The sequence below is a fragment of the Cuculus canorus genome, chromosome 10 (genome assembly GCF_017976375.1).
Source record: "Cuculus canorus isolate bCucCan1 chromosome 10, bCucCan1.pri, whole genome shotgun sequence".
NCBI classification, from domain to species: domain Eukaryota; kingdom Metazoa; phylum Chordata; class Aves; order Cuculiformes; family Cuculidae; genus Cuculus; species Cuculus canorus.
Window position 1 is genome coordinate 10,567,642 of NC_071410.1, and position 11,736 is coordinate 10,579,377.

An 11,736-nucleotide genomic window follows, 5' to 3' on the forward strand; every position below is an offset into this window, starting at 1 on the left:
GAAGCAGTATATTGTCTAGGGACCTCAAAGACAATCTTTTTACAAGAAACAGACTTACTGTAACTTCTTGGCAACCACAGGCAGCACAAGCTGAGTCAGGAGGAATGATCTCAGCCTTTTCATACATCTTCATTGTTCCCTTCCACCACAGCTTTGTAGAGTCGGAATAAGAGACATTCAAATGCAACTTACGGAAACTTAAGCAAACACAAATTGGAGCAGCCCCTCATTGTTATCGGCACATTTGACATCTTCTAATGAATCATAACTAAGGTGTCTGCTTTCCAGTACATTAAGACTAAAGCAAAGATTGAGGAGTATTATACTGACCCAAGCAATGGGTCCACTTCTAAGAGAAGAGGTCAAAATGTTCAGACAGCAGCTTCATTTGCCCCAGGGTTTTAATGCAGTACATTAGAAACATACTGTGAATTCTGAAAATTCTTGTCAAAACTAAAAAATACACCTGGAAACTCACTGTCAGTGTCTTCAAACCATCATGAAGAATTTATCTTCTCATTACAGTCTGCTAGAAACTTAGTTGCATGGATACTGTCTACAACCTAGCTGGTGAATTATTTTCCTCTACTTCTACACCAGAAGAGAGCAGGACCCAAGCCATTTTGGTTTTTTAGTGCTTACAAGCCTTTGGTTAAGTGTGCTTTAAGTCCATCAACATGCAAGGCCCTGCTTTTCCTCTCCACTTTGATCATGGAGCAAGTACCCTTGTTTTCTGCGTGATTAACAATGCTAAATAAATGAATATATTTGCCCAGCAGCTTATATGAGAAACATCTTGGTTACCCATCCCTGTAGCTCTAGATTGGACCTGAAGGCCAAAGTAAAGCTTTTGCCACATTTCAGACCTTTAAGCAATGCTTTGTTATGCAAAGTTCCCCTTATCTCACTTTTGGGAAGTCTCTCAGGACATAATATAGAGAAGACAGAGTGAAACGTAACTGGAACTGCTCATTAGAACACATTCTTTTATTAATTAAGAAAGTTGAGAAAAATACTGTAGGGACAACAGGTGAATAGATGACACTGAACCATACATTGACAGAAAAGAGCTGAGCTACTCAACAGTCTAACTATAGTTGGTTACGTTGTTCAGCCAGTGTAAAGGAGCCTCAGATCCGTGGATACAGATCCCTGAAGAGCTTTGATCTTCTCATCAAGAAGTAGCTAAGAGGAGATGCTGAACTAGCCTGTCCTAGCATTGGAGGCCAAGCAAGAATATTACCACTTGAAGTCTTGCAACAGTAACTAAGCGCAAGACTCACTGGCCAGAGCCTCACTGTGCTACTTACCAGCCGTAGCCACAAAAAAGACTTTCTCTAGCTTACAGAATCGTAATCTCCCATTTTCTCATTTACAGAGCCTGTATCAGTCTGAAGGGAGCAGGACATGAACCAAAGCAGCGTAAGAGCAGGACAGCCTCAGCTTAGAGAAACTTCAGGTGCTATGTTCCTCCTGACTTATTCCATTTTTCCAAGGATATTCCCCTACACTGTTCAAAGGAAACAATCTACTATTACATCACCAGTTTCAAGATGACTTCAAACTGAGAGATTTTTGCAAACTTTCTCCATTTCTCTGTCTATCAGGCAAAATTTATGAAATCAAACTCCCTTGATACTCTCAAGGTTACTTCCAAGGTCTCCTCTTCAGAAAGAAAACGAGCTTTACCATTCTTGCTGTCTACATGGTAAGGGAGGTGCAGCAGCAGCTTCCTGTAAAAGAGGACACAGTGAATTTCAACGTCTCAGACCAGGTGAGCAATCAAGATGGTTATTCTTGCAATTCACCAGTGTGTCAAGGAATGTTCTTTCAGTATTCCTCATTCTCATGGTGGGTGGTGGGATTCCTGCAATACCTGGTGCACAGTTATACAGGCCCTGAAACATTTCTAATGCTATTCCTTTCTTTCGGCTGTGCCTATGACAGTGGTTTCCAATGATGGATTGTGTGCTGTCTTCACTGTTCTTGCTTTTGCACAATGCTGCATTTTAAATGCAGACAAAGGAGGAGGTGCATTGATAATGCTCTCCTGGTGGTAAAAATCGGAATAATGCCTAAAGCCTGAATGTGTCTTTAGGAGTTTGTCTTCTTGATAAAAAGAACTAAGTGGTGCAGCCTGATGAGAGATTCTGTCTGGTCCATTTTCACAAAGGACATACTTACACTGCACAGCACAGTTCAGGCATGAAAATGGACTTAGAGTTATGAAGTGCCTGAGATTTTAACCTATATTGAAAATTAATTCAGCGATCCCCTACCTACAACTCAGGCACATAATTCACAAAGAAAGGCTGGATCTCGGACTCAGGAGCTATTCCACAATCCCTCGCTATGTTAGACATACAGATTTTCCTGGAATGGCTGACAAGTTTTCTGGTTTAACTCCTCACGAGGATGTCTCAAGTCTGGACCCATCCAACTTTTTTCATTGACAAGAGTTCAAACGTACTTGCTCAGGTAGACTCCAGTCTTTCCCCTCTTATCCCAGGCTTATATATTAACAATATAAATGACGGGCCAGATTTGGACCTCCAGTTTATTGACAGTGCAAACAGAACCAAGGACACTTCATAATCCAGAGATCTGCCCAGCCAAACTCTATAAATCTCAGTAAGACTATAAATTGGGGTTTAAGTCAAGCCGATTCTTTTTCAGACCTTTTCAGCTGTCTTGTAGGAGCCATGACTGAAATGGGTACAGTCAAAACACCTTTGCACCACACCTCCTGAAGGCACTCATTTGCTATAATTTGAAGAAGTCCTTAAAATCAGCTTGGCTTAGAATCAGCCCTGGGACTACAGAGTTGGAAACAGTTCCTTTGAGCCAACCTACACATCTGTGAATACCACGTTTTTCAGTACGTAGGACTTGAAATCTTGTTTGTTTCTTTCATACAGAGGAGACTTGCACTTAGATTTGTGAAAGCAGCACTGGCTCAAGCTGTACCCAAGCAATCATTAGATTTATGGCAAACTTTTTATTTGCTAGGCTTGTGACTAGAGACAGCTGGATACTAAGAAGATAACAGCAGATCTGAGTCATCAAAAAGATAGAAAAAGGATGCTGAGGTTTCCCTACATCTGCAGTATGGCATTAAGCTACCTCTTTTACTACTTATAGGTTCTGCAAGTCATTAGCTGAACAATTATTCCTCCCAATCTTCCACTTCCAGAGCTAACACTTCCAAAGATTCTTCCACTCCTGTTGCATCTTTGTGTTAAACCCAAGCTAAGGGAAAACAACTCAGCTTGGTTTTGTCTGTGAGAAAGGTGGCTTTTCTACAGTTAGTCCCCTAGAGACAGATTTATTTGGGCCTTAATTCATGGCCCACACCTTGAATCTATTTGCAGGAAGCTGTTCTCATATGGATCCTCCCACATTCCATTCAAAGCAGCAAGTCAGCCCAGAGAGAATTAAGCTTTCCTATGAAAGCATTCTATTGTGAAGAAGGATTTAAAGCAAAACTGACATGGGAATTATCTGGAAATCCCAGGCAGGGCAACTGCACACTGAAGGAAACACAGAGGAAGACTAAGAAGTCTGACATTACATTAGTCAGTTGATTATCTTTGTAGATTTGAAATAGCCTTATAAAAATAACTCAAAGGAAATCTCTTCAGGGAAATCTTGCAACATTTCTGTCTCTGCATCCATGCTTGGATATGTCCACAATTTGGCTTTCAACTTCTGAAAATGTATCTGCGTATTTTTTTACCATCTTCCATTATATATTTGTACAAATTAGTATTCAGAAAGCAAACTACCAAGAAGTCCTTCAAGACTGTGGGCAGGTTTTTTTGCCAGACTTTCTGGGTCCTTGAAGTATTACTGTTTAAGTAGCCAAAATCTGTCCTAAAAATATTTTTGCCAGACCAGTATCAGAGATTCAAAGCTAGCGCATTATATGCCTATGGGTGGACTATGGTTGGTTTTGTCTATATCTATTTCTCAAGTGCAATTAATAATCTGATCTTCATCTTCAGCTTTGCTTCCCACACTGCATTCAATTGAAAGCTTGGTTAAACCTCCTCTCAAACAAGATATTAACTGTACTTCTATCCATTGTGTCTCACTTACTTTTTGGGAGTTCGAAGGTCAAGAACCTTGTCCTGGATATCTAAAGTGATGTCTGAGTACTTTGTCTCTGGCAGCTTGATTTTAATCTGAAATGATGGGTAGGGGTAACACTGTGATTAGATATGCAGCCATAAAAGATCTCACCTTCATGAATATTTTGACTCTAGTGTCAAAGAGCAAGATTCTACATAGGTAATTTGTATCAGAGAAAATATGACAGTGATAATCATTGGTTTCAATAGCTTAGTGATATGTATCAATATCCTATTTTCTTTAAAATCCTGACCTGATAATGTACTTGACAGGTACTCTATATCCACAACACCCCCTGGCTTTGTGTATTCCAAGGACAACCTGCTTCTACCAGAAAACCTGCACAGGAGTTCTACCTGTCCTGAACTTCAGAAAGCAGGGAGGTCTTTGATCATATAATAATGGAACAGGATCTGATACCTGTAAATATAGACTGTCAGTATTGTAGTGTTCTGCTAACTCACATGCTTTGTAATAAACGCAGGCAGATGAAAACCATCTCCTTCCCAGCCCTTCTGCCTCCCAAAACTGTGTCCAAGATGAAACCTCATCTTAGAGTTCTTTTTTATTTCCCTCAGGTCCGTATGTGGCATACGCATTTGCAGAGATTCTCTTAAGTACAGCAGGCCCTTGAGGAGATACAAGGGTTCCTCTGGTTAGCAAGTGTGAATATCATCTATGAATGCTTGAAGAACAAGAATATCCTACAGGACGCCAAAGGCAGCAATGCAGTTTGGTGATTATATTCTGTCCCTCAAGAAGGCAGCAAGATTGAAAAGGGCTGAGAAAGAGCACAAAGACGGGATGGAAGATACAGGTTCAGCTCACCACCATATCTTCACAGCAGGCTGTGGAGGGGTCTTTCCTGCTCATCCCAAAGAATACGTCCTCTGTTCCCACACACTGTTTGAATAAAATCTGATACCTGAGAAAGAGAAGTCATTGCCTAGTAATACTGGAGAAAGGTGCAGGAGACTAAAGGAGATTGTACTTAGAGGACTGTAAATGTCCTTATCACATCGTCCCTCTACATGTTCATTGTGCCTTCAGAGCATCAACCCATCCACACCGGGTTTCTGTTCAAAGCCACGACTGAGTTAGGTAGAAAAGACAGGTGAAGGGCAATCACTCCACCTTCCAGGGCACTCACTTTGCTGTCTCTACTTCACTAACCAGCCTTTGCAGGATCAGGAAATGCATCCTAAGTGAATATGATACTTATCAACCAGTCACTTACCATAAACTCTTGGGAAATATATTTGAAAAGGATGCTGTTGCAATTATATGTATTCTGTTCTCTCATTCAACACATTCTTGCAGCTTGAAAATAACACTCTTTTGTGAAATCGTAATTCTTTTGCATTCAGCCAACGTTTATTTTCTACCCCTCCACATCTACAAAACGTAGAATCACATACTCTCTTTCTCTTGATACTTAATGAATAAGGAAATTCAAATTAAAGATTGTATTTAGAACATACATTACTCCTACTAAATTGAGCAAAATAAGTGAAGTGACTCACTTCTCTAAGCTGTTGGAAAGCATATGGAAACTCTTTTACACATCTCCAGTTTTCATATGTGTATGTAATAATTCTAAGCCAATGAGAAATCTATCTAAAAGCTTTGGATGCACCTGTCTAGCCATCTGTTTTCCTTTTGGGCCATTTTCCTTGATTCAATTTGACGAACTGTTACAAAGACTTATACTCTCTTTTCATCTGTGCAATACAGGTCTTAATCACTTGAGGCTAGAGAAGCACTGCATTTTACCCTGCATGGAGGGGAAGGGTCAAAAAAGAGCACGAGAAAAGCTTCTGTTGTGCCCACAATATAAGACAGCATGTTCTGTACCTCAGAGGTGATGGTTTTAAGAACAACTGTATGTGCGGCTATAGGTGAATGCGAAACCATTTTAAGAAATGCTGAGTCTAAGTTCGGGTGGTCTCAGTCCTGTGTTTAGATTAGGAAATAATCAACGAATGTCATGACTTAGATGCAGATTAAAATGAGGATTCTATGCTATGAACTACCATACAATAGGCAGCTCCATAGGCTTCTGTCCATCCGCTCCAGCATTTAGCACTCCAGGATGTGGCATCAGAACACAATGAACAGAAATGCAAAGGCTATTTTGTGGCGTGAGCCTGATGGCTTTCTAAACCCCACATTACATTTTCTAACCTCTAAATTACAACTAACATGCCTGATTGTACCTATTTCAAGAAGTTTTTTGTTACTGTTTTCTACGAGCAAGGGAAAAGTCTCTGGTTTAAGGCTGCTCCTTGACAGACTAAGATTGATTGACAAGATTTACAAGTGCAAAACTGCCTGCATATAGCCTTTCTTCCTGCAGTACTATTTGTCTCTAAAGAGCTTAATTCTTTGAAATGCAGATATAAGTTGGAGCACTGTATAAATTTATGAGTATGAAAAATTAATGCATCTTGGTTGCAGCAGGAAAAGACAGGTATCTCACAAAAATGGCATATTTAAAAGCCAGTAAATCATTTTGCTGGCCTACTTCCCCTCCTAATCCAACTTTATACAAGTATCTGACACTGCAAGTAACTTTATGATGGGAAAATCCAGTCCTACATCTCTATTATGAGATCAGAAGGTTTCCAAGGGAGAGGTTAAAAATTGCTCATGTACTGCTTTAGATGCAAGCCCAATATCGTCCCTTTCTCCTTCCATGACACAAGCTTTTCAGATGGCTGTTCCACTCAAATGCAGTAGATGCTGTTTAATTGTATTCCCATCAATGCTATGCAAAGCCCAGGCAGGCAGTCTCAGCTCACTTACTCTGGCTGTTCTCTAGGGTCCCAGGTATCATCAAATTCAGATCCTTCTGGGACTTCCTCCGTATTCCAAATAGTATTCCTGTTTTCAGATTTCACTTGAAAGGAACCTGTGAGTGATGAAAAAAAAAATCATACTTTCAGATTTTGGAATGTCTCAGTTCCTCTACAGTTGCTGAAAACTTATGATTTTTCTAGGCTTTAGAAAAATCTTTGTATTGAAAGCATTCTAGTTAATGGTTACAGTCTCCTTCATCTAAGTATCTTATGAATGAGAATTTGCAGAGGGAGGATGTTTTCCTTAAATCTCCTTTACCCAACCTCTATGTCAAAGAAATCCTCCTTTCAAGCATAAAATAGCACTTCAAAATGGGTAGTGTGGAATTATGAAATATTAATCTTCCTCAAGCTCCCTGACATGAGATTTTTAAGTGAGTTGAGTCATTCACAAAAAAAACCTCCTTCTCACATAGAAATCCAGTTCTTCTCATTAATTATTGAGCACAACCCAGATAACGTACTGAAGACACATGACAGATCATGATCAGAATACTATGGTTTATCCCTGTCCTACACTGAAAAATATATTTTCTAGTAAGCTGCTAAATCTGCAGCTTGAAGGTTTTTACAGTAAAATCTGCGGTTATTGATGGAATCCCAAGCAAAAATACTCTGTTTGTTATATTTACCAGAGTTCCTTTCCCGTTGCACTCATTCTACACTCATAACTATACTGCCCAATAATGTGGTAGCATTAGCTCCAGTAAGAACCTTACATTAACTTTCCCAAGACTAAACTTGTTTTCCTTTCTTTCCTGAGTACAAACCAAGATGTCGATACAAATTTAGGAACTCTCAAGATAATTGTTCTCATTGCCTGAGAGTCTGCCTTTCTATGTGATGTCAGAACACCCACAGCCTGGTCAAGCATGTAATTGTCCAGGTAAAGAACTAAGTGCAGGAAAGAGAATAATTGAAAAATGTCTCTTGGTCTGTTGAAGGCAGTGCTGAACAAAGCTTCTGTTTCTTCTTCCCACGTGTGGTCTAAATAGGGTTGTGAATCTTTTGGGGAGAATATGGTATGACTGCATTTCACAGTACACTTCATAGTTCTTCCTCCTCATAGGTATAGGCTCAGTTCCATGCACTTTATTTCATGAAGATCTTTTCAAGTGTGTACTTAGAAACCCATCACCCTTTTTTTTTTCTCTCAGTGAGCATTATCAGTACCATGAGAGTATTTATAGGGAGCTTTTTGCTGCTCAGTTATGTTTTCCTTCAGCTTCTGGGATCTGAAGTTAACCCTTTCTGCTTTCTTTGCATATTTTGCAGTTAAGCTTTCAAGAAGAGAAGACTTTTACACTGTAATTGTAAAAATGTAATGCTATTTCCATCTTAAAGGTCAGTAACCACTCTCTTCTTGAAGCAAACCCCATTGGTGGTAACTTACTACAGCTGTTATAGTCTGTTAAACAGGACTGAATGCTAATCCATTCAAACACTCCTCCTTACCAGTGGCCTCTTTCTTTACTGGTCCAATACCACCAGGAGTCATAGCGCTAACGGAACAGTGTGGCTGCAAAAAAAGGCAAAAGCAACTTCAATCAGTTTTCATAGAGCCCGATGATAATGTCAATAAAAATAAAATGTTATCCCAGGTCAAACAAATCCCTGTGAGTATCCTGAATCACTAAATAGTCTCTTCTTCATTCTCACCCAGTAGAAAGTGACCTTGACACACCAGGTTTAAGCAGGACTCCCAGAAGCACAGTATTACAGACAGATGTGCTTTCTGAGTATTAGTTTCCATGGCATTTGGCAAAATTTCCATGCCTTGCCTCCCATGGAAATATTGCAGGAAACCAAGGGTGCTTCATGACAACCCCATCACAGCACTCGGATTCCTTTTGACAGCAGAGATCATATGAGGCAACAACATTTTCCTCTAATTATGAATCAATTTAGTGTTAATAGGCCAATGTGAGGCATTTCTTCCTATATAGATTCTTCAGTTTGAGAAAAGCGCCTCATATGCACAGAACATTAAATTAAATCAAAATAAAGATTTCAATTTACCCAGATTGACTCAGACTTAATTGACATCCCTTGTGGCAATTTTCTGTTTCTGTTTCTGAAGTGTCATTCATTTTATTAATAAGATGTAAACAAATTCTTTTAAAATCAGGATGTTTACTCAAAGATGTACAGCAATAATGATAGTTTTAAAAAGGCAGGCATTAAACAGCTGAAGGGTAGTGAAGGAGCACATCTACCACCTACTGAAAGGAAATGTCAAGGGATACACATCCCTTTCATCCCAAATATTACTGTCATTGCCACTATTACTGCACAACTGCTGGGTCAGCCACCTGACTCTTTGTTGAAGAGTGATTTGGAGAAACATTGAGGCATTTGCCATTTTTGTTATCCATATCATAACAGGACTTCTTAAAATTTTTAAGAGGCTTGGAAAGGTTTTGAGCCTTCACAGAGGCCTTCTACATTGTGACTGTTGGCACCTGTGGCCCTCCTAGGATATTTCTCCCCAGCACACGTGCCTGCCTTGATAAAAGCAGCAGTTGCATATTGTATGAAAAAACATACATTTTCCAGAGCTGTGATTTTCATCTAGTTTTGAGATGAATTGATATGGAAGAATGGAAAGATATTTCTCTCATTAATCATTCAGATCATTCACCTTTTGAATGATTACTCACCCTTCCCTATTCTACAGTCACTGACATATCTATTGTACTTCAATAATCAATTATCTCTACAGTTCCTCAACGCCCGACACACACAATTAGTACACTCAGTCGCCTTTGGTTATTTTATTCTCTACTCAGAAGCTGAGCAGCAACTTTTTTCTTCATAAAAGCATTTACCCATAATTGCCTTCATCTCTGACAGACTTTAGGGAAAAGTAGGGGAAAGCCTAAAGTATCTGAAACTCTTTCAACTACATGTTCCCATTGCCTTCAGGCTGAAATATTAAAACTCCCTCCCATTCTGTGGTCACAATCTCTCCTTGTTTTCCTAGGGCATCTTTCTTATGTTCTCCCTCAAGAGCTTGTTACCCTTAAAGTATCTTCTATCTGTTTCAGTCAGCTTCTAAGGTTTTCATTCTTTTTTTACTCCCTCTAGGAAAAGAGAGATTTGCCTCTCCTCAGTTAACAAGGTTAGGCTATAGTACAACATGTACAAGAAGCAGCGTTTCCTACAAAAGACTCACCACATTTTCTTCATCATCATCATCTTCCTGACCATCACAAAGCAGTTTGGCGAGAAACTGCAGAGAAGAGCCTGCGGAAACACTGTCCATATCAATACTCACTGCAGAAAAAACGAATGACAGATGAAGAAAGAAAAAAATGTGTTCTGCACTATCTACAAAGTACAATTTTTATGTGTTCTGAAAGGATACAGTTTAGCCAAAATTTTACATAGAATCACTAGGTTGGAAAAGACATTTGAGATCATCACGTCCAACCACACCTGTCCACTACTGAATCATATCCCTAAGTACTTCATCTACCCATCTTTTAAAAACCTCCAAGGATGGTGATTCAGCCACCTCCTCCTTGGGCAGCCTGTTCCTGTGCTCAATAACACTTTTGGTGAAGAAATTCTTCCTAATGTACAATTTGAACCTCCCCTGGTGCAGCTTGAGCCCATTCCACACAAAGGAACATAATCAACCTTTTCTTTCCACGCTCAGAGACTCTTTTGCTCCCCAGGCTTTAGTTGTAGTTGCAGCTCAAGCCTCACACAGACCATTAGCTGTGGTACAGCCCATGTCAGGGCTATGCAGCTACTGCAGCAACAGCAAGGGCACCAGTGTTACCAAAAATGCTGGCAAATAAACTCTCTAAGACAGACTTTTGGAGGTTTAGAAAGTGAGCAGCCTTCATCAGGCCTGGGTGACAGGAGGCATTGATCTCCATCAATCGTGTGCAGTGAGACAAGAGCTGGGATAGAGCAGATTTCTCACTTACAAGTATATGAATAAATTTTCCCAGAAATCTTACGCACATTTGATTAGTTTGTTAAGTTTAATTTTAATGTTATTAAGAACTTCACAACAGTCAAAACTCTTGATAAGTAGGAGCTGGCTCCAGCTCTGCCTGACCTTGCATTACAGGTAAGGAAACTGCAAACAGAGGTGATTACAGGAGAGACACCTGTTCAGCACAGACCACACTGAACACAAGGTGTTATCATCCCCAAAGAATTACTGGCGCCTGGAAAACATTGGCTGAAAGAAAACATGCTGTCAGTGCGACATTCCGTCAAACTTCCAAAGAACACAATTACTTAGATGAAACTGCTTCAGCTTACATCAAAGATGTCAATTTTGTAACGGCAATTACTTCTGCTATCAGCAGCAAACCTCGGCTCGGCTTGGAACCCGGTTCCTCACCCTCTGTCCCGTCTCCGGGCCCGGGCTGAGGGCGAAGATAAACACCGCGCCAGGGAGAGGCGCCCTCTCGCTGTACGGCGGCTCCGACCCCGCGCTGCGGGCTGCGGGCACCGGGACAGGCAGGAAGGGGGGCAGGAAGGGGGGCAGGAAGGCGGGAAAGGGGGGCAGGCGGGATGGAAAGCCTCTCTCCCACGACCGCTCCCGCCCGAGGCCGCAGCGGCGCCTGCACCACGGGCCGGCGACGCGTCACCATAGCAACGAGACACCCCACCCCCTCGCGGTTCAGGAAACCCTGCAGCCAATCAGATCGCGGCTCCCGCGGCGCCAACCAATAAATGTTGAGGGCGGGAAGACCACGCCCCCAGCCGGCGGCGCAGCAGATGC

At 40.9% G+C, this 11,736-nt stretch overlaps 1 protein-coding gene across 3 annotated transcripts; it reads right to left on the minus strand.

Moving 5' to 3' along the window:
* Positions 1-989: 989 nt before the first annotated feature.
* DNAAF6 (dynein axonemal assembly factor 6) lies at positions 990-11,502 on the minus strand. Of its 3 annotated transcripts, none has more exons than XM_054075650.1 (7): positions 11,353-11,502; positions 10,165-10,265; positions 8,445-8,508; positions 6,937-7,042; positions 4,960-5,056; positions 4,099-4,184; positions 990-1,733 (listed from the first exon to the last, which is right to left on the minus strand). In XM_054075650.1, exons 2-7 carry the CDS (start codon positions 10,252-10,254, stop codon positions 1,604-1,606), a joined length of 573 nt encoding a protein of 190 aa, XP_053931625.1. In that variant the 5' UTR covers positions 10,255-10,265; positions 11,353-11,502; the 3' UTR covers positions 990-1,603. The 3 variants fall into 3 exon arrangements, with proteins under 3 accessions (XP_053931625.1, XP_053931624.1, XP_053931623.1); XM_054075649.1 differs by having other exon boundaries at positions 10,165-10,235; positions 11,271-11,490; XM_054075648.1 differs by having other exon boundaries at positions 11,271-11,490.
* Positions 11,503-11,736: the final 234 nt, after the last annotated feature.

Bases quoted from the DNA above. Each gene is read 5' to 3' on its own strand.
- DNAAF6 (XM_054075650.1), bottom strand. From the start codon at position 10,254: ATGGACAGTGTTTCCGCAGGCTCTTCTCTGCAGTTTCTCGCCAAACTG. The intron at 7,043-8,444 runs GTAAGGAGGAGT...CATCACTCACAG, and splicing joins AGTAAAGAAAGAGGCCACTG to GTTCCTTTCAAGTGAAATCT. The intron at 1,734-4,098 runs GTAAGTGAGACA...CCTCTTTTACAG, and splicing joins GACCTTCGAACTCCCAAAAA to GAAGCTGCTGCTGCACCTCC.